This window comes from Aotus nancymaae, unplaced genomic scaffold, assembly GCF_030222135.1.
Source record: "Aotus nancymaae isolate 86718 unplaced genomic scaffold, 86718_ANA_hifiasm-v0.15.2.pri h1tg000089l, whole genome shotgun sequence".
Classification (NCBI taxonomy): Eukaryota; Metazoa; Chordata; class Mammalia; order Primates; family Aotidae; genus Aotus; species Aotus nancymaae.
In genome coordinates, this window is record NW_026988504.1 from 8,757,556 (window position 1) to 8,783,308 (window position 25,753).

The 25,753-nt window shown below is 53.9% G+C and overlaps 1 protein-coding gene across 5 annotated transcripts in view; it reads right to left on the minus strand.

Moving 5' to 3' along the window:
• The window catches only part of TTYH2 (tweety family member 2), a 48,775-nt gene extending 23,487 nt beyond the window's left edge, over nucleotides 1-25,288 (minus strand). For all 5 annotated transcript variants that reach the window (XR_010339835.1, XR_010339836.1, XM_064369585.1 and 2 more), the window contains exons 1-4: nucleotides 25,160-25,288; nucleotides 16,939-17,111; nucleotides 8,320-8,431; nucleotides 1,172-1,392 (exon numbers count right to left, since the gene is read on the minus strand). Coding sequence is in view for 3 of the 5 variants with exons in the window: in XM_064369585.1 (XP_064225655.1) it covers nucleotides 1,172-1,392; nucleotides 8,320-8,431; nucleotides 16,939-17,111; nucleotides 25,160-25,288 (635 nt within the window). In the remaining 2 variants the exon portion in view is untranslated. The remainder of the gene's footprint in view (nucleotides 1-1,171; nucleotides 1,393-8,319; nucleotides 8,432-16,938; nucleotides 17,112-25,159) is intronic.
• Between the last annotated feature and the right edge of the window lie 465 nt (nucleotides 25,289-25,753).

Sequence of the window (25,753 nt, forward strand, 5' to 3'; positions counted from 1 at the left end):
GGGGGTACATGTAGAGAACATGCAAGATTGTTGCATAGGTGCATATGTGGCAGTGTGATTTGCTGCCTTCCTCCCCTTCACCTTATGTGCCATTTCTCCCCATGCCATCTCTCCCCGACTCCCCACCCCCTGCTGTCCCTCCCCTATTTTCCCCCAACAGGCAAGACCCCTGTTTCTAAAAAAATTTTTTTAAAAGTAGCCAGGTGTAGTTGTGTGTCTGCAGTCCCAGCTACTCAGGGGGCTGAGGTGGGAAAGCAGTGAGCCATGATCACACCACTGCACTCCAGCCCGGGTGACAGAGTGAGACACTGTCTTAAAAAAAAAAGTGAGTCTGGAGGCACGACCTCATTCCTCCCTGTGCCTCCTCCACACTAGGCCCAGACCCCAGGAGCACAATGACTTGTAGGTCAGATCCTCCCCTGATGGAAACTTCTTAGCACCCTTGGCTGGGTGCTCTATGTAGGCAAAGAGGCCACCATTTCCCCAACCCCCTGTACCCATGGCTGAGTCTGTGGTACAAGAAATCCTGCCCTAAAAATCTGGTAGGCGAGGAACCTATAAAGCTTGTGGCATTTCACCCAGCACCAGCCACGAAGAATGCTGGTCCCAGAGAAGCACCCCACCGTGTGCTGGAGGCTGAGGCCAGGTCCAGCCTTTGGCGCGGGGAGCTTCAGCACATCCCTGCCCTCTGTAGCCTCTGCTGCCTGTCTGTTAAGGAGGCTATCCTGCATACTTACCACGTGGCCCCTGCAAGCTCCCATGTTCTCCTGATTTCAGCCAATGGCTTATCAAGACATTCTGGTGGGTCGGGCGTGGTGGCTCACACCTGTAATCCCAGCACTTTGGGAGGATGAGGTGGGTGGATCACTTGAGGCCAGGAGCTCAAGACCAGCCTGGCCAACGTGGTGAAACTCCGTCTTTACTAAAAATACAAAAATTAGCCGGGCGTGGTGGCACACGCCTGTAGTCCCAGCTACTTGGGAGGCTGAGGTGGGAGAATCACTTGAACCTGGGAGGCAGAGGTTGCAGTGAGCTGAGATTGCACCACTTCACTCCAGTCCGGGTGACAGAGCGAGACTCCGTCTCCACCTGGAGCTCAACATGCAGGTTTGGATGAATGAAGCTGATGTCACACTGCTGCCCCTCCCCCTGCCTCCCACTGGCCCCTCACCTGTAGTACTCCACATAGCCAGTCCGGTCGGACAGCTTGGCCAGCTCCATGGTGACCTCCCTCCACATGGGCAGTCCTGAGAGCTGAGCAACCACGCTGCCTGCCATCTGCTGTATGAACTTCAAGGTGTGCATGTAATCGCCCCGGGCAGCAAGGATCTCACTGAGCCGGGCCAGATGCTGCTCTAGGTCCACCTTCATCTTCTCGGTAGTTCCAGAAACCTAGGGAGGAGCGGGGGGCAAAAGCCTGGGAGGTAAAGCTTCTAATTTTCATCCTGGAAGAGGTCTCTGCAGGCAGCAGAAGATGGCCTGGCCAGGCGTGGTGGTTCACGCCTGTAATCTCAGCACTTTGGGAGGCCGAGGCAGGCAGATTGCTTGAGCCCAGGAGTTTGAGACCAGCCTGGGCAACATAGTAAGACCTTGTCTCTAAAATAAATAAATAAATAGATAAATAAAAATATTATATATATATTTATATATAATATATATAATATATTTTGATATATTTATAAATACTATATATTATATATATTATATATTATATATTATATAAAATATATTATATATATTATATATTATATAAAATATATTATATATATTATATATTATATAAAATATATTATATATATTATATATTTATAAATATTATGTTACATATATTTTATATAATTACATATTATATATTACATATTATATATAATTACATATTATATATAACATATAACATATATATATTTATAAATATTATATATAATATATAACATATATATATTTATAAATATTATATATATAATATATAACATATATATATTTATAAATATTATATCTATAATATATAACATATATATATTTATAAATATTATATATATAATATATATATTACATATATATATATAAACATTAGGTGGCTGTTGTGGCATAACCTATAGTCCTGGTTACTTGTGAGGCTGAGGCAGGACAATCGCTTGCAGCTGGGATGTGGAGTATGCAGTGAGCCAAGATCGCACCATTACACTCCAGCCTGGATGACAAGAGTGACACTCTGTCTCAGAAAAGATAAAAAAAGGTGGCTTGGTCTGCTTGGGCTTGAATGAACACCGCATGCTGTCCCAGCTCTGAAGATCTCATGAGCTATGGCCCTGGAGGAAGAAGTCAGAGGCCCCACTACCCACCCAGCCCTCATGTCCCTCAAACCAGGGGGCGGGCCCTGACCTGGCCTTAACCAGGATCTGGACTCCAAGAGAGGGAATGCTGGTGCCAGAGGAGCACACCACTGTGTGCTGGAGGCTGAGGCCAGGTCCAGCCTCTGGCGCTGGGATTGTGGGCACATCCCTGCCCTCTGGAGCCTCTGCTGCTGTCTATTAAGGAGGCTATCCTGTGTGCCCACCACGCGGCCCCTGCTGTAAAGGGCGGGAATGAACACATGCATTCATCACCATATCTTACTATCGACAGAGAACGACACCCAGATGAAGAAACCAATCAAATAATCCACCATTCTTTGAAGATTCTCTTAAAACTTTCAACACTTGGGCTTACACACTCTCTTTTAGAGAGGACGCTGTGTTGCTACCTTGACCTTGTACCCCCACAGAGGACTGCTGTTCTGTAAGAGAAAGGCTTTGTTGTGGCGCTAGCGGCAGCGCACCACGTCCTGAACGCTGAGTGAAGGCAGGACAATGGGACTTTGCAAAAACAAAAACAGTCACGATCCTGTCTCTGACGAGCTTGGACATGAGGCAGGAGGAGGAAATCGGCGCCTTCTCTGTGTATTCACGTCCTCCCCTGGACATGTGTCCTGCTGGGTGGCAGACAGGCTCCTGTCCCTTGGCTGAGCCCTAAGAACCTGGGGTTGAGTGGACCCTGAAGGAAACATCTGCCAATGCAAAGACAGAAATAGAAAGTCGGGGCTGTCCATCCAGTTAAAAAAATTCTTTCTTTCTTTTTTAGGTACTGTCCCTTACAGAGCAGTGCTACCCTACAGGCAGTGTGCCAGAGTAGCCTGGCCATCCATTTCTTTCTTTTTTTGGTGGGGGTGGGGTAGGGACAGAGTCTCTGTCGCTCGGGCTGGAGTGCAGTGGTGCCACCTCAGCTCACTGCAACCTCAGCCTCCTGGGTTCAAGCAATTCTCCAACCTCAGCTCCCTGAGTAGCTGGGACTACAGATGCCCGCTACCACACCTGGCTAATTTTTGTATTTTTAGTAGAGACAGGTTTCACCACATTGGCCAGGCTGGCCTTGAACTTCTGACCTCAAGTGATCTGCCCACCTCGGCCTCCCAAAGTGCTGGGATTACATGCATGAGCCACCACACCTGGCCATGTCCATCCGTTTCTAATGGTCCAAATAGTTGACCCTTGCTGGCTTTTGAAGAGCACAGGCAGGGCGTGTACTGGTCAGTGGGACTTTACAATGGCCCAGATCCAGCGTGCCTGCGGGGCCCCGGGGTGCAGCTTGGCAGCCCCAAGCACGCTGTTGCTGGCAGTGAGGGAAGAAAGGGCTCTGTTGTTCTGAAACTGTCACGTTAAACCAAGAAGCGCAACGGGCCAGGAGTGGGGCAGTGCGCCCTAATCCACATTCAGCAGCCTTCAGCTCCCACGGGTCTGGGAGATAAAAACGACACAGAAGCGGCAGAAACTTCCCACAGTGAGAACTCAGTGAGGCTGACTGGATTCCACTCCCGGAGGCCAACGGCGTTCTCTCTGTTATGGGGACTTCACGTCAGCTGTGTGGCCTTTTACATCTGCGCTACGCTGGGAGTTCCTGGTTCCAGCAAAGAGAATGGCTCTCTTTGTTTCATTTTGTTTTATTTTTTCAGTGTCAGCGGCTTGTTCTGTTTTCTGGCTTATGCTTGGTTCTTATGAGCTGGTTGAGGACTAAGAGATATCAGAGTACAGAGACAGTCGTCCCTGTACAGATTTGACAGCTTGTAGCACAGGGGAAAGGACCCCAAACCACGTACACGTAATGTCAGTAATTAAATGCCATCCTAGTACGCTCTGCTGTTCAAGTTAATAAGATAAATGTACAACCACTTTGGAACCATTGATACAAGTGGCACTATTATCAAATAATGGTGCCATTATGAACAAACCCCAGTAATAGGTGACATTTCCATATTTCTATATTATAGCAAACAAACTTCAGAGCAAAGGCTGTTAAAAATTATCTGTAAACTTTTTTCTGTAAGGTCACTTGTTTTCTCCTTCAGAGTTCTACATTTTTAACTTCTCTATTTCTTAAACTCCTCCTTAGGAAAAAAAAAAGAAGGCGGCAGTCATTTGTCATGCCTTCTCTTTTTTCCTGATATCTTCCCACAGGAACAAAACTGAACTGAAAAGTTATGTTTTGAGATGCGGTCTCGCTGTGCTGCCCAGGCTGTTCTTGAACTCCTAGGCTCAAAATATCCTAAAATTGAAAAAAAAAAAAAAAAGAGGCCGGGCATGGTGGCTCATGCCTGTAATCCCAGCACTTTGGGAGGCCAAGGCGGGCAGATCACGAGGTCAGGAGTTCAAGACCAGCCTGGCCAACACAGTGAAACCTCATCTCTACTAAAAATACAAAAATTAGCCGGGTGTGGTAGCACGTGCCTGTAGTCCCAGCTACTCGGGAGGCTGAGGTGGGAGAATTGCTTGAACCCAGGAGGCAGAGGTTGCAGTGAGCCGAGACCACCATTGCACTCTAGCCTGGGCGACAGACTCTGTCTCAAAAAACAAAAAAAAATTTTACTTTTTAAAATAAGGATGACAGCAGCGACCTACTTACAGTTCCCCAGTTCTCCACATCATCCCCAATTCCTTAAAGGTTCAGTACCTAGCACGCCCTCCAAGGACAGGTGGGATGACCCAGAGATGGAACCAGGCTCTCTCATGGGAGGGACAGGTCAGCTTCCCAGGCTGGGCAGAGTTAGGGACAAGCTCCAGGTGGTGGAGACCGAGGTCTAGAGCACACAGCAGTTCTCTAGTGCGGTCTCGGGACCAGCGGCATAAGATGCACCCCCTGGGAACTCACTCACAAAAGCAAGTTCTCAGCCCCGCCCCAGACCCGCTGAATTAGAATTTCCGGGGGCGGGGCCCTGCAGTCTGTGTTTACTAAGCCTTGGGCGGGGGTTGGGGGTGGGGGGGGTGGGGGGGGTGGCGCTGCGGCGCTCAGTGAGGTTATCTGGAAGGGTGGCTGGGCCAGGTGTCAGCGGAGGTAAGGGGCTAAGACCAGGAGGCCTGGATTCTGGTTTCTGCTCTGAAACACACACATGTTCAACTTTGGGGCAGCAATGCAACCTCCCTGTGCCTCAGTTTCTTCACCTGAGGGCTGCCCACCAGCCTACTGCAGGCTCATGTGAGAAAGCCTGGAGGGACCATGCTGGCCACCAAGTGCAGGAAGTCTTGGTGTCCTGAAACAACTCCTCTCTACTCCTCTAGACTGGGGCATGCAGCCCTCCCGGGACCGCCTGATCCCTGAGCCCTGAGCCACCGCCCCTAAGGCACAGGCGTCCCTCTAGGTGGAAACGGACAGGTGTGGGGCTTCCAGTCCAGGACAGGAGGACTTGGAGCAGCGCCCACCCGACTCTGCTGGTGCGACCCCAGAGGGCCTCTTACTACCCATTCAGCTGCATGATCTGGGCTCTAGTAAGGCCCAGGTCCAGGTCCTGCCTGACCTGCTCACGAGTCCTCCACCTGCCTCTGCCGCACACAGTGTCGCAGACCCCAGCCTCCCATTGACCCCACGGTGATTACAGTACTGACTATAACAGCACTCATAATCACAGTCACACCAGTTGAGGGTACTTTATAGTTTACCAGCACTTTCACTGACATTATCTCACTAATGTCATTTATCTGATATCTGGACTTCCCCCTTTGGGTCTGGGAAGGCTTTTAAGATCTGCTGCCTCCCGTGGACCCCTGAGGACTGGTGTGCTGAGTGTCCACCCCGAGGCCCAAACCAGCCCCACAGGTCCTAGCAAGGGCCCAGGTGCTGCCTTTCCACCTGCAGGCAGCAGCCACACCTGGGCCCTCCAGGCTCATGCCAGAGGAGAAGCAGCTGCCCGCAGCTGGAGGTGGCTATGGGCTGGCTGGGGGCTGCTATGGGCTGGCTGGACCAGTGTGAAGCCCCGGGGCTCCTGGCCTCACTTCTCGGTAATAATGGAGAGGTCGAGGGGCTGATCTCCAGGAATACAGAACCCTTCCCTTTGGGAACACGGGGGATTTTAGAGAGTGGGACTTGCAATGTCCAAATCTGGCCCTGGAGCACTGTCAGGCTGCGGGGTGGAGGGACCCAGCCTGAGGGCCTGTTCCCAGCTCACCTCCCCATACAGCTCTCATCCTGGGGGATAGGGACTTCAAGTTTTCCCATAAGGGAGTTCTGGGAGTTTCTCTACACCAGGGAAGGTCATGGCCCTGGGGCCTTCCCGGGCAGGGCAGGGCAGGGCAGGGGGTTTTCCTTTCAGGGCTGGGTTCCTCCTCCAGCGATCCTGGTGCTGGTGGTGAAGAGGAGGCAGGCAGCAGGACAGCAGGGAGGGGCAGAGAGAGCCTAGAGAGCAGTGACTATGGGGCCCTTCCCCACCAGGGCCTGGGGCAAGGGTGGGGTGCCCAGAAGAAGAGTTTCCCCCAGCCAGGCCAGGCCACACCTCTGATTCCCAGCCCCGAGTAGGCTGTCACTCAACTCCTGCATCCCAGCCACCCCAGCTCACCCCACAGGGCTGTTCCAGCCCAGCATCCACACACCAGGCATCAGCGCTGAGGCAATGGGGATGGGTCCCGGTGGACACTGGTGGCAGAATGTACTCTGCAGAGGCCAGGGCCCCTGGTCTGGTACCCATCCTCAGCCCCCTTCTGGAGGCCAGGGCCTCCTCCCACAATGGACTTGGGCACGGAGCAGCTGTCTCTTTAAGGTGACCCCCCTTGTTGACTGAGGGATTAAAGCCTTAGAGGAGCTTAAGGGAGCAGGAGGGTGGCAAATGGGGTCCAATCCTCTTCTGGAGGATGCCAGGGCAGTGCCCAAATTCTCCTGCTGGGGCTTGATTTTGTGGCAGAGGCTGCTTGGATAAGCATCTGAAAAAGCCTGGTGCTTAGAGTGAGAATGACACGTGTGGGCTGGGAAAACTCCAGTTCCAGGCAGCTGGGGTGGAAAAGGCAGAGGCAGTTTTCAGGGAACCAAGTCCTCAGCTGTCCACCCTCGTCATGCTCCTCCCTGGGCCAGGTCCCCAGCAGAGGGGTGGCAGCCCCAGCAAAAGGCCCGTGTGTGTCAAGCAGTCTCTGCCACAAAATCCAGCCCTGGCTTGGCAGAGTAGCCTTTCCCTTCCCCTAAGAGTCCAACACCTCCTCTGGGCAGGCCAGCACACCCTTCACTGTGAGCCCCCACCTGGAGTCGCAGTCCAGAAGCCAGAGCCCCGAGGACCTGCGGCAGGTTTCCATCACCCCACCCCATAGAACTCTTCAATTGTTTTTTTTTTTGTTTTTTTAATTTTTGAGATGGAGTCACACTCTGTCTCCCAGGCTGGGAGTGTGGTGGCATGATCTTGGCTCACTGCAACCTCCACCTCCCAGGCTCAAGTGATCCTCCTGCCTCAGCCTCCTGAGTAGCTGGGACCATGCCACGACCAGCTCATTTTTGTATTTTTGGTACAGACAGGGTTTTGCCATGTTGCCCAGGCTGGTCTCGAACTCCTGAGCTCCACATGCGTCAGCCTCCCTCCCAAAGTGCTGGGATTTCAAGAGTGAGCCACCACGCCCAGCCCTCAGTTGTTTCTGAAGAGTTTTTTCTTTTCGACATCTCCTGGACCCCGAACCACTCTGTATGCAGCACTTAAAATGAACACAAAAAATGCAGTGGGGCTGATTTTCCACTTCAAGGTCTCCTTTGACCAGTCGGAAGGAGTTCGTTCAGCTTTCCGGAAAATGAATGGGGTTTGATCCCACAGCTGCCTCCTTTGGTCCTCCCCCCATCCCTGCCACCCCTCCAGGCTTGGAAAGCACAATTGCCCATTTGCCCCAGCAGAGGCAACTGCAGTACAGACCGGGGTCCAGCCCTCGGGCAGCACACAGGCCCTCCACGTTCAGCTGAGCCACTGGCATCTGATGGGGCCCTTGCTCTGACCACACTGGCCTTGTGGGCTGTGCCTGTGCCTGGCCAGCTGCCCGGAAGCCTTACCAGAGCATCGATCCCAGAGAAGGTGTGGTTGGCGTCCTCCAAGGAGTACATCAGCTGGTACACCCCATCGTTGGTCTCGCTGTTTCCATAGAAACCAACGCCCACCGCGGCACTGCAAGCAAGACCCCAAACAGAGGTTAGAGGTGACATGCAGGGAATGTTTGTGTTTATTTTAAAATACAAGCTTGGGCCTGGGCACGGTGGCTCATGCCTGTAATCTCAGCTACTCAGGAGGCTGAGGCATAGAATTGCTTGAACCCAGGAGGTAGAGGTTGCAGTGAGCCAAGATCGTGCCACTGCACCCCCTCGTGGGTGACAGAGCTACACTCTGTCTCTAAAAAAAAAACTTGTTTTCTTTTTTTTTTTTAGAGCAGTTTAAGTTCACAGCAAAATTAAGAGGAAAGTAGAGAGTTTTCATATATCCGCTGCCCCACGCACGCACAGCCTCCTACTCCACTCTAAAATCCTGCACCAGAGTGGCATGTCCATTACAACTGATGAACCTACACAGACACATCATCACCACCCAAAGTCCACAGCTTCCACTAGAGTTCACGCTCCGCGCTGCACATTCTATAGGTTTGACATATGGATAATGACATGCGTTGGCTGGGTGCAGTGGCTCACGCCTGTGATCCCAACGCTTTGGGAGGCTGTGGCGGGTAGATCGCTTGAGTCCAGGAGCTGAAGACCAGCCTGCACAACATAGTCAGACCCTATCTCTGCAAAAAGTTAAAAAAAAAAAAAAAAAAGAAAAATGACATGTGTCCACCATTACCGTATCATACAGGGTAGTTTCACTGCCCTAAAAATCCTCTGTGCTCTGCCTATTAAGTACCCCATCCCCTCTAACCCCTTTATTTTTATTTTTTTGAGATGGAATTTCGCTCTGTTGCCCAGGCTGGAGTGTAATGGCGAGATCTTGGCTCACTGCAACCTCTGCCTCCTGGGTCTGATTCTCATGCCTCAGCCTCCCGAGTAGCTGGGATTACAGGCACGTGCCACCACGCCTAACTAATTTTTGTATTATTAGTAGAGATGGGGTTTCACATCATTGGCCAGGCTGGTCTTGAACTCCTGACCTCAGGTGATCTGCCCGCCTTGGCCTCCCAAAGTGCTTGGATTACAGGCATGAACCACTGTGCCTGGCCTTAACCTTTGACCTTTGACCTTTTCACTTTCTCCAGTTTTGCCTTTTCCAGGATGTCAGAGTTGAAATGATACAGTGTGGAGCATTTTCAGATTGGCTTCTTTCGCTTAGTAATATGGATTTAAGATTCCTCCATGACTTCTCCCGGCTTGATAACGCATTTTTTTTCAGTGCTGAATTATATTTTGTCTGGATGGACCACAGTTTATCCATTCACCTATTATAAGACATCTTCGTTGCTTCCATGTTCTGGTAATTCTGAATGTAGTTGCTATAAACATCTATGCAGAGCAGGTTTTTTACTTTAGCTGAGGAACTCTTTCCTGGGGGCTGGCGTGGGTAGGGGGATGACATCTCACATTCTGACAGGTGGGGCTGGGGGTGGGGAGGTGAAGGTTAAGGGCCCTGGCAGGCTGGCTCTACGGGACATTTTGTTCAGGCAATAGGAAAATACTGTCCTCCAGTCCTATGACTCCAAAAGGCAGGAGACTGTAGCCAGCCCTAGGGATGCTGATGCAGTAGGTCTGGGGAGGGCCCAGGTACCTACACTTTCACCAGCCCCCAGGGGATTCTGACACGGGTAGGCCTGGGAATTGCTGAGGTCTGCTGAGATCACGCCCAGTGCCGACCCTGGGTCTCTCTTGACACCTCCAGGAATTGTGGACTCCTTCGACATCCTCCGCCCTTTCTCCCAACATCCCCAGGCCACCCATGGGACAATCTGTTCTTCCACTGTGAAGTCCCAGCTTATAGAAAGTTCCTTCTTCTACTGAGTTGACGCCTGCCTCCTTAAGCCAGTCACCCACTGGATCTTCCTTTATCTTCTAGGGCAGCCTGGAATAAGCTTCCAATTCTGCACGGTGCCCCAATCGGATATCTGAATGTGGCTTCCCCCTAACCCTCTCACCTTGTGCTCTCCAAGTGGAACCGGTGTCCTTCTTTGGCCTAAGGTCTCCAGACCTTGCCCAGGCCATCACTGTCCTCTAGATGAAAGTCTAATTGGTTAATGTCACTCTTAAATGTGGCCTGAGTCACTCAAGTCCCCAGTTTGTTCATCAGCTCTGAGTGCAGCGGGGCTCATGCCTTAGGACCTCCACTCCCCGAGACACTGACCTGACTTTGCGCCCACCCTGGTTCCCCTCTCCCCCAACACCAATCTTGTGGTCTACGAACAGCCCCTGAATTTCTTCCCAAGAACTGCCGTTAAGCCCAGTCTCTCCTCCTTCCTATAGTGCTGTATTGATTTTTGTTTCATTTTAACCAAAAGCAGAACTTTAAATCTAGCCCTGTGACGTCTCATCTAGTTGGTTTTAGTCCAACATTCCAGCATGAACAAATCATTTCAAATCTTGACTCTTGTCATCCATCATATTCCATCTGACCCGCACCACTTGGGACCATCTGAAGACTAAGCAGCCTCCTGAGTTTTCATCCAAAATGCTCATTTGGGTGGGGGTCGGGGAAGATGAACGTACATGTCCACGTCCACACTTACATTTGTTCTTTAAACAAGACAGGATCTAGGACGAAACCCCCGGAGGACTGTGATAGAAACCTCCTTCCAGGGCGCCCTTGACCCCTAGAATTCAGTGTTTTTCAGGATGTGGTCCTCGGACTCCAGGAGCAGAATCACCTGGGGAGCCTGTTAAGTGCAGATGAGCAGCCTGGCCCATTCCGTCAGTGTGGTCTGGGAATGTGCCTTTTACAATGAGGTTCCTGTGTCATCATCCAAGACGGGGAGCGGCAGACATTTAGAAAAATGAGGTTCCTGCCTACTTCACGTGTCTCTGTCTGTCTCTCTTTCTCTCTCTCTCACACACACTCTCTACAGTTTAAAAATCCACTGCACAAGTCAATAGTCTTTGGATTCAGAGTTGTATAACCAGCTTTGAACCCAGTTAAATGCACCAACGTGGAAAATGTCACCCATTTTTTCCCACAGTATCCACACAGAGATGAGGAGCTTCACCAAGTGCTCAGCTGAGATATTCATACGTTAAATGAATTGTCTTTCCATGATCCTCTAACTCATATCTTTATTGAAAAGAAAACGAACCCATCGTCCTGTGCTCTGAGAAACCGTTTGTCGGCTACGTGTGATCATCCTTTCCTAGCGCCCTGAGTCACGATTTAGTGTTTTCTGCGGATTCAGTATGAAGCCTGCACCTTCCTATCATTCTCATTCTCTCGGGTCTTTTTTCTGAAATGGACACATTCCAGTTTTATGCCCTTCTTCTAGTCTGTGGGTTTATCAGCGATGGCCCAGGAGGGGCTGTGATGTTACACCTCATCTTTGGGGATCAGAAATCGCCTTGGGGCTCATGCCTGTAATCCTAGCACTTTGGGAGGCCAAGACAGGTGGATCACCTGAGGTCAGGAGTTCGAGACCAGCCTGGTGAACATGACGAAACCCCATTTCTACTAAAAATACAAAAATTAGCTGGGCATGGTGCCATGTGCCTGTAATCCCAGCTACTTGGGAGGCTGAGGCAAGAGAATCACTTGAACCTGGGAGGTGGAGGTTGCAGTAAGCTGAGATTGCACCATTATACTCCAGCGTGGCGGCAGAGCAAGACTGTCTCAAAAAAAAAAAAAAATTGCCTTGGCTGTTTAATGAGGGTCTCCTGGTCCCTCATGGGGTCACTGGTCCCGCCCAGGCCATGAGAAAGCCTGTTCTGCCTGGGGAGTTGGGGATAAGTGAGCCGGTGGTGCCTTCTTCCTGGCATGCTCACACCCCTATCTTTCCCAAATATAAAATCACTAACCTCCCCTAAAATGAGGGGCTCCTCGTATCCCTTTTGCTTTTTCAGGACCCCCTTGTTGGTCTTTTCTTCTGTGTATTCAATCCCCTGTTTTCCAGCAGAGCCACGTCAGCAGAGCTCATGTGTCCTCCCACCTCAGTCCCCTAGCCTTGACCTCCATCCCTTCTGCTGCTGTCATGACTCTCCTTCCTGCCCCTCCCACAGCTCACACCAAGCAGGCCATTCCTGTGTCCCAGTGGACGCAGCTCCAGAGAAGGTGATGAATGACCTCCCTGACACTAAACCCAAGGGCCTTTCCCAACCCCCCTCCCACATGAAGTGGTCAGCTTGGCTCTTCTTCCTGGAACACGCTGCCCCGTGACTCCTGTGCCCTTGCGGGATTCCCAGCCCTTCCTGGTGGGACACTCTTTCCTGGTCTCCTTCACAGGCACCTTTTGTGTCCCAGTCGTTAAACACTGGCCCCAGCCCCCTTCTCTTCTCACTGTGCGCGTCCCACGGTAGGTCCCCCACGTGTGTGGCTGCCGCACTGGCCACCCTCATGACCCCGGCTTTCTAACTCCAACTCCACGTGGAAGTTTCAAAGGCACTTTAAACTCAATCTGTGTACAGCCATACTGTGACCGTCTGCCTCTCTTCAGGTTCCCTGCCAACGTCTCATGCCTCGGAGGATGGCACCGCCACCCCATCCGGGTGCTTAAGCCAGAAACCTGCAGATCAACTTCACCAGCTCCTCCCTGAACCTCCCCAGCCAATTCTTCCTCTGTGCACTCCTCTTCTGGCCCTGCCCACGCCCGGGTGTCAGCCCGCCGCCTCCAGCTGGGCCTCCCTAATAGCCCGAGTTTCACTCTTGTCCTTGTCTATGTGACCCTCTGCCTGGACCTGTCCCTCCTCTGTCCCCTGCCCTGTTCTCCACCACAGGGGGCTGATCCCTCACACTGAATGTCTCCGGCTCCCCTGCCAGCTGACTTCTGCCGATGGAGGCACTGGCAGGGGACTGGAGGTGGTGGGAAGGCAGTGGAGCCCTGTGCCCCTTGCTCTGCAGCCCCTGTTGGCAGGCTGTGTGCCTCCAGCTTCCCTAGTGACATGCCCTCTCCCTCTGTCCCTCTGGCCTGCAGGTGGTGGTGGTGGCTCCTGCTGCTGCTAACCCTGGGGTCACTGTCTGCCCTCATCAGGCCTCTGAGCTCTTCTGCCGCCTGGTGACCACTTCCTCGCATTCAGGTCCTGCTGTTCCGAATACTCACTTCCGTCAAACTTGAGTTACCTGGTCACCCTACCTCTTTGCAGAGTCCCTGCTGTGGCTCCCCTGGCTCTTAGAATAAAGACCCTGACCCGAGTCACAGCCTATGAGTTGCTCCGTGGTTTGGATCCCAACTGCCCTCTGTGTCTTCTGACCCCGTGACACTCTCTCCATCCCATTACCACTCACTGCTCACCCCAACCCTCGGCAGGGCCCCCAACCCCCTCATCTGTTCTGGCCACTTTGGCTTCCTTTAGCCTCATGCTCCCTCCCACCTCGGGGCCTGTTAACGCTCCTCTTCCCTCTGCCTGGAGGTGTCTCTGCCTCCCTTGCCCCCACCTTTGCCAAGTTAACGCCTTCTCATCCTATGGGTTTGGGTGCCCTTGTCACCCAGGGACGCCTGGACTCAGGTGGGCCATCCACTTCTATGCCTGCTCCTTTACTTCAGAGCTCTCTCCTTAGTTTTTTTTTTTGTTTGTTTTTTTGAGATGAAGTCTCCCTCTGTTGCCCAGGCTGGAGTGCAGTGGCGCGATCTCAGCTTACTGCAACCTCTGCCTCTCAGGTTCAAGCAATTCTCCTGCCTCAGCCTCCCAAGTAGCTGGGATTATAGGCACCCGCCACCATGCCCAGCTAATTTTTGTATTTTTAGTAGAGACAGGGTTTCGCCATGTTGGTCAGACTGGTCTCGAACTCTTGACCTCAAGTGATCCACCTGTCTTGGCCTCCCAAAGTGCTGGGATTACAGGCGTGAGCCACCATGCCCGGTCTTCTCTCCTCAGTTGTAATGATTCAAAGCAAATTGGGGTTCGGCTCGCAGCCCCTGCTGACAGACCCAGAAAGCAGACTTGGTGCCTGTATTGTTCCTGCTGGCGCCCTCTTGCCTGGTATGAGTAAAGCCCAGAATGTCCTGGAGTGGATTCTGCCAGGCACATTCCTTCTGCCTTGAGTTTTCCCTACACTGCAGGGAGTTCTTTCTTATTGGAAGAACTGACTCCTCACGCCATTCTTACCATGCCAAAGTATTCTTCAAAAAACAGGTTTGTCATGTGTGTGTGTGTGTGTGTGTGTGTCTCTCTCTCTCTCTCTGTATGTGTGTGTGTGTGTGTGTGTGTGTAAGAGACAGGGTTCACGTCGCCCAGGCTGGAGTGCAGTGGTGTGATCACAGCTCACTGTAGCCTCTACCTCCTGGGCTCATCCTCCTTCTGCCTCAGTCAGGACTACAAGCATACAGCACCACGCCTGGCTCGTTTTTATAGAGGTGAGGTCTCACTACGTTGCTCAGGGTGATCTCCAACTCCTGGCCTCAAGTGATCATCCTGCCTTGGCCTCCCAAAGTGCTAGGATTATAGGTGTGAACCACCACACCCAGCCTCTATTTGTTTTTTTGTTTTTAAACAAAAACCTTGCAAGCTTGACTAAAAATAAATAATAAATAACAAACTAAAAATTTAAAAAACCTGAGTTCATGCCACAGGAGTCCCTGTGCAGCAGGTGCTGCTGGCTCCTCCGGGTGTCCCCTGGGTCCCCCTCCTCCCCATTCGCCCTGCACTGCCACACAGCCTCAGCAGGAGGGTTTTGTTTTTGAGATGGAGTCTTACTCTTGTCGCCCAGACTGGAATGCAGCGGCACTGTCTCAGCTCACTTCAACCTCTGCCTCCCAGGTTCAAGCAATTCTCCTGGCTCAGCCTCCCAAGTAGCTGGGATTCCAGGCACGCCCCACCTGCAAGTCCAGGTGGGTCCTTGCGGCCATTAGGTAAATTAGCCCCCCTATTTTTTGTATTTTTAGTAGAGATGGAGTTTCACTATGTTGGCCAGGCAGCTTTTGAGCTCCTGAGGTCAAGTGATCCTCCTGCCTCAGCCTTCCAAAGTGCTGGGATTACAGGCGTGAGTCACCGTGCCCGGCTGCGCAGGAGGATTTTTAACACCACAGTCGCTTCTCAAAGCTCTTCCATTCCACTGGGAACCAGACTCGTCTGTCACCTCCGACCTGTCCAGAACTCTGTCCTCTAAGTCTCTTATTTCAGCCCCGGCCGCGTGTCGCAGCAGCCCTGGTCCCCTTCCCTGTGCTCAGAGCTTTCTCAGCCCCACAGAGCTGCTTTAGCATCTCGCCTGTGTTTTGGGTGTGTGAGTGAGCCTCACACTACACGCAGGACGAGATCAAGAGCATCTTCCAACAGAGAAGAAAACTGCAGGGGCAAGGTGAGCTGCCTGGGGATAAGAACAGAGGAATCCTCAGCGCCAGGCTCACCAGGACCTGCCTGGCTGCCAGCCTGCTACCAGGTAGTGAGAGACTCTACTCTCTGGGGTGACCACACCCCAGAAGTGTCTCTGCATGGACACCAGAGGCTTTTGGAAAAGCCTCTATAGATTTAAAAACAAGAAAAATACAACAACTCCTGAAAACAGCCAGCATGCATGTGGACACTGGCTGGGGTGGGGTGGCCAGGCAGTGTGGGGGGCTGGGTACAGACTCCTGCGCGGGAGTTAGGAATCCTCACTTTAAGGCCCAGCACGGTGGCTTATGCCTGTAATCCCAGTACTCTGAGAGGCTGGGGTGGGAGAATCACCTGAGGCCAGAAGTTCAAGACCAGCCTGAGCAACATAGTCTCAGCCTGTGTGGTGGCTCATGCCTGTAATCCCAGCACTTTGGGAAAAGGCTGAGGTGGGTGAATCACTTGAGTTCAGGAGTTCGAGTTCAGCCTGGGCAACATGAGGAAACCCTGTCTCTACAAAAAGAAAAAAAAAAAGCCAGGCATGGTGGTGTGCACCTATAGTCCCAGCTACTTGGGAGGTTGAAGTAGGAGGATTGCTTGAGCCTGGGCGTTTGAGGCTGCAGTGAGCTGTGATCGAACCATTGCACTCTAGCCCTGGGTCACAGGGTGAGACCTCATCTTGAAAGAAAAAAAGAAAGAGAGAAAGAGAGAGAAAGACAGAAAGAGAAAGAGAGAGAGAAAGAAGGAAGGAAGGAAGGAAGGAAGGATGAAAGGAAGGAAGGAAGGAATTTCTCAGTTCCTTATCCAAAGCAAAGACCTGGCTAATGGCACTAAAAACTACTGATCTCACAAGAAGGTAGAATTGATTTGTGCTGGAGTCAAACTTTCTTCTGACCTCACAGACCCAGGGTAGCAGCTGGGAGGGGACGGGGACACAGACTGGAGATGAGATGCCCAGTGTCAGTGTAGGAATGCTGCCTGGTATACTCAGGGAGCAGCCTGCACGGCTGCTGGGCACAAGACAAACCCATACTGGGTGAGGGGTTGGGGGGCCACTTGGGAGACCTTTCTGGAGACCCCATCACCACTCCAGGCACCTGATTGCTCATGCTTGGTAAGAAAAGGGACAACACTCATTTGGGGACAAGCTTCTCCATCAAGGTAGCCACAGCTCGGTCAGGAGAACACAGCCAGACAGTCCCTGGCCCCTTGCAGAGTGAGCCGCACCCCCCAGGCCCAGCGCCCAGAGCCACTCACCAGCAGACGAGCCCGGCCACCACAGCCGTCCAGGTGATGCAGCAGGACTGGCGCTGCTTAGTCTGCACTGCATCTTCCTGCCTGCAGCAGCACATGCAGACCAAGTAAGCCACGAAGAAGATGAGGTTCAGGCCCAGGCAGACGGCGGCCACTAGCGCCAGGAACAGCAGCGACTAGAAGAGAGCGGAGGCCTGTGGTCACTCTTCATCCCGCAGTGCGGGGCTTGGGAAGTACCCTGCCCTCGGGCCCTGAGTGCCCCCCTGCCTGGGCTGTGGATAGGACCAGGGCTGACCATCCATCCTTCCAGGATCCTTCTATGGTTCAAGCTCCTACTCTGCAAACAGAGGGCCCAGCACTGAGGCACTTGGGTGGGAATGATGGAGCTTAGCGGGCACGAGGCCAAGTGGTGAGCTTGGTGCTCAGTGAGGGAGGGGTGCCAGTGCTAGTCTCGGTTTCTGGTTCAGACCCTGGATGAAGATATGGACCAGGCCCTGCTGATGAAGAGTCTGAGCCACACAGGAGACAAGGCAGGAATCCCTGGCCGGCAGGGAGGGCTGTGGGTGGTGACCTCCATGGCTGAGGGTGATAGGCAAGAAGAGGGACCCCATCCAGGACCAGAGCACCTGGAGGTCTCAGGCGCTTAGTGCCACTGAGACAGCGTCCAGGAAGACAGCCCTGTGTACCTGCTGCCTCCTCCACGCAAGGACCCCACTGTCCCGGTCACGTTCTCTACCTAGAATGTGAAGAGCTTGTTCTAGGTGTTGGGATCCATCCTGAGACTCAAGAAGCCAGCTCCATACTGGGGGAATACATGACGGGGCCGGAGAGTCAGGATATGCAACTGTGGAGTCCCTTCCACTGCACCCCAGCAGGGACAGCGCAACCTCTAGTGTCTGCAGCAGCAGCAAAGCCAGAATTCTGAGAGGGCTGGAGGGGCCTGAGGCCTGCCTAGCACCTCGGGGTCCTGCAAAGGGAGCCACAGCCTGTCAGGAGGCACGGTGCCACTCTCTGCCCATTCATCTCTCAATTTTACCAGATGGGCACCAGATGGCATCGGGGTTGGTGGCTGCCAGCCAGGGCTGAACCTGGCTCTAAGTCAGGTTCCTGAGCTGACAGCCACCCCTGTTTCCATGCACCCCCGATATTGGTTCCTGGTCCCGAATCCCTAGTGCCCCAGGGGGCTGCCGGGGAAAGCCTGTTTCAGGGAGCCCTACACAGTGGGTGGCAATTGGGAGGAAGGGGTGACTCTGGGACCCTGCGGCCTAAGGGGGAGATGAGACTTGTGCAGGGACAGAGGCACACACCGAGACAGCCCTGACAAACCAAGGTGGGCTCTGCAGCCCGGGGCCTTGTGGCCGTTTTCTAGGGGGACAGACCCCTGGTGGAGGCCACGCTGCTAGCCCGGTGAGACGAGGGCGGGCCTTCGTGCCCCAGATGTGTGCTGCTCTGCTGGTCACTCTTGGCCGACAGACTTCTCAGCTGAAGTGGGGGCAGCCCAGAAAAAGGCAGAAGAGATGGCTCACTTGGGAGGGGAACAGATGGATTTGACTTAAAATGTGGCTTTCTGCCAGGTGTGGTGGCTCACGCCTATAATCCCAGCACTTTGGGAGGCCAAGGCGGGAGGATCGCTTGAGCCCAAGAGTTCAGGACCAGTCTAGGCAATATAGGGAGATGATGTCTCTACAAAAAAGTAAAAACTAAAAAATGAGCTGGGTATGGTGGCATGTACCTATAGTCTCAGCTACTCGGGAGGCTGAGGTGGGAAGATCGCTTGAGCCTGGGAGGTTGAGGCTGCAGTGAACCATGATCATGTCCCTGTACTCCAGCCTGGGTGACAGAAGGAGACTCTGTCTCAAAAAAAAAAAAAAAAAAAAGGGGCAGCTGGGAAGCCAGGGCCCAGAAGATCTGGGCATCTCTCTCTCCCAAAGACCTCACAGTGTGGCAAGGAGAGGGGGCTGGGGTGCTGGGGCTCTCCCTGCCTGGACCACTCATTAGCATGACCTGTCCCCGGGACTGATCCCGGCAAGCCTGGGGGTAGAAAAGCCGGTGGAAAGTCACTGTCCCCTTCTGGTCCTCAGTACATGACCCTTCACCAGAGGGCCCTGCAGCCCAGGCCGGGGAGGCTGGACAGATGGGAGTTGAGAGCCTCTTTCCTCAAAGTGAAGTTCACCACCCTGTGACCTGTGGCCCTGACATCTGGGAGCTTGTTAGAGGTGCAGAATCTGTAATCCCAGATACTCGGGAGGGTGAGGCACAAGAATCACTTGAACCTGGGAGGCAGAGGTTGCAGTGAGCCAGGATCATGCCATTGCACTCCAGCCTGGGCAACAGAGCAAGACTCTGTCTCAAAAAGGAATAACTTACGGAAAAGAGTGTCATCTTAAGTGTGCAGCTCAATGAATTTATACCAGAATCTCAAGCCCCACCCTGGAGCCAGTGAATCAGACTGGCCTCTAGAGATGACCCCAGGCAGCATATATTCCATTAAAGTCTGGGATGTGCTGGATTAGTGTCAACAGAAGTTCTCAAACTTTTTCCAGTAGTTTAACTGTTTCTTCAAACTGACTTTTTAGCAGAGCCCCGAAACACAGAGCCCCATCTGAGTGAGGAGTGGCTGGAAATGCCATGCTTTGTCCTGGCCACCCCTTGGCAGCCTTTGAGGCCCCTCTGCTAAAGCCCAGGGATCTTCCTAACCATTTGCAAACCAGCAAGGCATGGTGGCATGCACTTGTAATCCCAGCTACTCAGGAGGCTGAGATGGGAGGATCACTTGAGCCCAGGAGTTTGAGTCTAGCCTGGGCTGGGCAACATAGTGAGATCCTATCTCTTAAAAAAAAAAAACACCATGCCCAGCTAATGTTTTGTACTTTTAGTAAACACTGGGTTTCACCAATCTTGACCAGGCTGGTCTCAAACTCCTGAACTCAAATGATCCATCAGCCTCGGCCTCCCAAAGTGCTGGGATTACAGGTGTGAGCCACCGCACCTGGCCAAGTTATTCCTAATGACAAAAAGAAAGTAAGGGAGCCCCATTCCTAAATACAAACCTCCTGTGTAGCCTGGAGCCCAGCTATGCTTCAAGTTTGCCTCCTGAACAGTCCCATTGCCATTTTATCTCCAGTAGAAAAAGCCCCTGAATCTACCAGTGTCCCCACTCAGCAAGGAAGGATTGTCCAAGAAGGATCAGGCTGTGGGTGATGCAGCTGCTCCCTCCTTAGCCTCCTCCAGCCTCCCGATCTCCCCCTTCGGCAGGCGCTGGGCCTCTGTGGCCTGGGGCCTCGCCAAGCTGGGCAGCTGGCCTCAATTAGGATACTGATAACGCTCTCCAGCCCCAGCGAAAGTGAGGCCTGCGAAACCAAAACTTGGAAGCCTTTTTTCTTTTTTAATACAGACAGGCTCTCACTATCTTGGCCAGGCTGGTCTCCAACTCCTGGGCTCAAGTGAGCCTCCTTCCTTGGCCTCCCAAAGTGCTGGGATTACAGGAGTGAGCCACCCTGCCCAGCCTTTGGAAGCCTTTTGTTAGGGAGTTACTTCCCGAACCCTCCCGAACCCTCCTAGGTGCTGGGAGCAAACTGGACGTGGTGGGTGGGACAGAGACAGAGGGTGTAAGGGGAAAAGGAGGTGGGAAGAGGAAAGAAGAGGGAAGGAGGGCCAGGGAGGAGGAAGGAGGAGGGAAAAGAGCAGGAAGGAGCCCCCGCCAGCAGCACCATCTCCCAGGGCCAGCTTGGTGTCACCTGCTGCTCTCTAATGGGCAATTATTTTCTTGTTCCTAATTAACACTGCATGCTCCTGAGTGCATGGAGGGGGAGGGGAAAGGAAGAGGGAGCCATGAGTTTTGCCCCCAGGCCCGCCTGCTCAGATGGACAGAGGTTGGCCAGACAATTTTCCATGCCACCCACGCCTCCCACTGTGCACCGCAGCCACTCCCACATCCCACAGCAACACCAGGCCCCCAGCTCCCACATTGGTGCCCAGACTCTGCCTCTTTCCTCATCAAAGGGACTTGAATTATTTCTGGTTTCTCACTGTGACAAGAAAAACTCAGAGCAGGGAGCAAGAAGCTGGGACCCAAGCTGGGGGCAGCAGTGACCACGGCAGCTGGACCCAAGGGGCTTCTGCACTGGGTGGGGGAGGGGGCAACAGCCTTGCCCCCCAGGAGAGATGGAGAGAGGTTAGCCAGTCTCAGGGGGAGGCTGGGAGAGGAAAACCAGGGGCACCTACAGGGAAGGACTTCCCCCAGGCCCACTGAGAAAGGCTAAGCCCTTGCCCAGGCTCGGCGTGACTGTCTGATGACCGTGACTCAATTTCACACTGGATGAATGGGGCTTCCCCATCCCAACCTCGGCTCTTCTCAGATCTTGGCTGGGATGAGCTTGCTGCCTGGTCCTTCCTCCTCAGACCTGCCCCCAGGTCAGAGGCAGGCAGTCCTGCAGTTCTCCATCCAGTCCCACTCTCTACCCTCCACTTTGTACTCTGGGGAGTGTGTGAACCGAACCACCCAAAGAGAACACATGGAAATACATGCCTAAATACAAAAAATAAAAAAAAAATCTTCTCTGCCTCCTAACAGATGTCCTGAAAGAGCGCTGGCCAGCGGATCCCACGAAGGGAAGCCGGAACCGGAAGCACACAGGTGGCCCTGCCTGTTGACAGCAGCAACAACTAACATTTGCACAGCCTTTGGGAGCTGACCAAGATGTTCCAAGCACTTAGCTCATCAGTGTCTGGCCTCTCTGAGGGGCTGGCTGGATGGTGATGGTGGCGCTCACACCCAGGCAAGGACACTGAAGTGCCTCATTTATTTGCTCAGAGACACTGCTGGGTTCAGTGCCAGGTGCCCGTTCCCTTGTCCCCAACACTGCCCAGTGGACACCTGGCCGGCTGCGGTCTTCTTCCCAAGAAGTGACTGACAGTTTCCAGTGTGCCAGGCGCTGGCCACAGCCTTCATAATCCACAAACTCATCAGTCTTTTTACCATATCTTTGGAGTAAGAATAGTCTTCAAATCCAATCCTCCTCACCAAAGGTGAGAAGACTCGGACTGCAGGTCTAGGCTGATTTCCTTCCAGACACACAGATACACCTGGCAGCCTGGAGCTGGGTGGCCGCCCGGGCCAGGGTGCCCTCCTCCACAGCCCTGGCTTGGTACTAACCTCACATGCCTTTGCTGACTGGAGGGCAACCTCCCAAGGCTGGTGACGCAGGCCAAGTGGCCTTTGTGAGGACTTGGGCTCAAGTTCACTGGGGCGAGGGGGCCAAGGATCAAGTATCAGGAGGACTGGGGGCTTCCACTGCTCTCAAAGACCCCAGAGAATGAGACCCCCTACTTCCTCAGGAAAGTTCTGGAACACTGAATTTGCTCAGGAAATCCCAACTCACCAGATGATCTGCTCTTCACCATCTCTGCACTTCCAAGAACCCCTTTGCCTTTGAGATTCCATGTACCACCCACATCCCCGGAGGCCAGCACCCACCTGTTTCCATCCTTGCTTAGCCTTTGATGCACACCCCCCACCAGACACACACACACACACACACACACACTGTGCCACCAGCCAGCACTGTGCATTTGAACATGTGGAGCATGAGCTGATGCCATCTCTCCAGGTGTTTTGGTGTTTTGTTCAGTCTACCCTGATCAGAGTCTGCAGAAGAGAGCTCCTTCCTCTAGGTCCCACTACAAGGTACTGTCCTGAGACACACTGCTGAACCTCATGGCCACTCCATTGAAAGATCTGTGTCACTGGATCCTGTTATGTGCTATGGGACTCTCTGTACTAGGCATATGTGGAATATCTCATCAATTTCTTGCAGATGAAGGGAGCAAGCAAGGCTCAGTGAGGTTAAGACACCTACCCACGGTCACACATGGGAAGAACTGGAAATCCACCCTAGCCAACTGGAAGGCTGAGCCCTCACCTCAAACTGGGTGGTGGCTGCCATAGCACTGAGTCCAGAGTCCAGCCCCAGAGAATCCTCAGCAACTTCTGAAGACCCACTGCCTTGGTTATCACAGTCACCTCATGGCTGGCATGGCACTCTCCCCAATCAAGCTTGCTGAGGACTGGGATGACCGACGGTCCGCCTGACTGTGAGTGACTGTTGCTCAGGAGGAAAGAAGATGTCCAGGAGAGACCTGTGGTCACAACAGGGGAACTTACCAAAATAGGAGCCGCCTTAAATAACACCCAGAGCCAGACTCCCCATCCTGGCCCGCCATGCTCATCTCCTACTCAGTGATCTGGGTGGTGGGGAGGGGCAAGCAGGACCATGAGCCAGTGGGCAGGGCCAGTGTCAGCTGCCCAGGAGCAGTGGCCGATGGGAAGGGGATCTCCTCTGGAACCATTTGACGCCCAGCACAAAGTGAGCCGGGGCCAGAATCCTGGGAGGAGGGGGCAGGGGCTGCAAGTGGGTTCCTCTGGCTCAGCGGACACCTGTCTGTGGAACTGAGGGGGCTGTGGGCAGACCCAGGCTCCACCAGCCACAGCTGCTGGGCAGATAGGAACTGTCTCTGGGGCCAGCAGGGTGAGGGAGTCCCCTTACCATCCCTACCCCTACTTGGGGGTCTTCTTGACACAATGAGAAGTTTAAATTTCCTCCAGTGGGGACGAGAAAGCTATGGCTGGAGACCCCAGGTGTGGGATCAGGGACACAGGGTTTGGGATGGAGACACACACACACACACACACACACACACACATACACGCTCACATGCACACACACAGCTGTCTCTGAAATCATATCCGCCTCTTTTCATGCATTCTCTGGGAGAGGAAGATTCCCTGGAGTTATCCGCCGGCAGCCACATTCTCAGGGAACACAGACTCCCACAGGCTGGGCTCTGGGGGAGGGAGGGGGAGAGACAGATTTGGAGAGAGGGGCAGGTGTGCCCACTGACTGCCACCTTGCTCCCAAGTGCCCACTGAACCCTAGGAAGGGGTCCTGATGCTCCCCTGCCTCTGGTAGGGCAGGTACCCTCTGCCTGGGCCTGATGGCAGCTGGGTCACCAGGGGTTATTATTAGACTCCCTGTCACTGGCGCTTGGGCACCTCACACTCAGCTGGATCAGGAGTCCCTCCAAGAGGCCCAGCTTTGCCCTGACTTGCCCCGTATCTGGGGAACTTGACACAGGGAGAGGCTGCCGGGGGTCAAAGTCCTGAGATGGGTGCCTGGCTCAGGAAATGAACCCCATCCTGGGCCCCAGCCCCAGAATCTTTGACCCAACACTCGGAACTGATACAGGTGGACTCCCAGGGCCAGAGCAGGCGTCACCAGACCTGTGTCGGGCTGGGAGATTCTGCAGCTTTGTCTGGGGGGCGGGGTCTGGGGAGCCCTGGCCCTGTCCGTGGGGTGCAGAATCCCGCGAAGGGGAGGGTCAGCATGCTAGGGAAAGGGTGGGGAAGCCAGGAGTGACTCCCCTAGGCCAGAAATTCAGGGCTTAGAAGGTGTAATGTGGGGAGAGGGGTGCGGGGGAACAGGAATGGGCCAGCCCAGGACCAGGGGACAGAGGATAGGCAGGCAGTCAACACAAGGGGGACCTCTGGGCAACAGTCGGATGAGCTGACTGAGGCCGCCTTCCTTCCCTGAACAAGCACAAGCAGCTGTGGGTTCTCTGCGCTTGTGGGGAAGTCATCCACGCCGCCTCCCCCAACCCTGCAGCCTTCCAGCAGGGGCTCAGGCAGAGGTCTTGGCAGGGACTCCCACCCTGCAGGCCGGGGCTGGGGAGGAGGGGTGCTAAGAGACCGACTCAGTTTCTGCCAAACTTTCCCAGGCCACTCAGCCTCGGAAAGAGAGCGCCCCATCTTGGAATCTCAGAAAGTCGAAAACGTCAGGGCAGCCCTCAGCATCCCCGCATCTCGCGCGCCAGAATTACCCCGACACGAAGGCCCCTACCCCTACCCGGCTCTTACCCCACTCCCAGCTCGACGCTCAGCCCCTTCCCCCGCAGGCGGTCCCGCGCCCTTCCTCCCCTTCCCCACTCCCGCTTCACTCCATTCCCTTCAGTTTTCCCGGCCCCCAGGTTCCCAGACCGGAGGGGCCGCGGGCAGCGGGCCACGGGCCTGGGAGGGCGGAGGAGAAGGGGAGAGGGGAGACGGGAAAGGGCTGCGCGGGGAGACAAGGGGTCTGAGAGGCACGTGGGAAAGTGCAGGCTCTCGAGGGGAGGGGGGTAGTGCGGGGACTTGGGGCGCGCGTGGCTGGGGTCTGGGACGGCGCGAACTCACCTCCTGGTAACTCTCGTCGCCAGGGCTGAAGGTGCTGTCCACGGGCTGCAGGCGCAGGCCCAGGTGCGGGACGCTGTGCAGCCACACGACCCACCAGGGAGCGATGTACTCCACGCGCGCCGCCTGCATGGCTCGGCCGGAGTGCGACCCACACGCTGAGCTCCAGCTGCGCTCGCTTCCCGGCCCGGGCGCCGAGCCCGCCCCGCCCCCGGCCCCGCCTCTCCCTGGGCGCGCGCCCGCCCCGCCGCGATCCCGGCCCAGTCCCAGTTCTGGGCGCGCAGCTCCTACAGCCAACAGCCCCTTTCTGGGCGGGGATCTGTCCTGGCTGGAGGGGAGGAAGAGGTGGGAGGGAAGTGAAAAAAGCTCCCAGAAGTCTCTAAATCAGTTTCAGTCTCGAGGTCCCCGGACTGCTTGTTATTTATGATCAGATCGAGGGTACAGGAAGCAGTGGGGGCAGCCAGCAGTCACAGCCAGAGAGGGGAGGCTGCCCGTCCCAAGGGCTTGTCACAGGGTAAGTAACCGACAGACCGGGAACGGAAGGAGGCAGTCTTCAGCCTCTCGGTCACTCATTCCAAATTCACTCTCAATCATTTT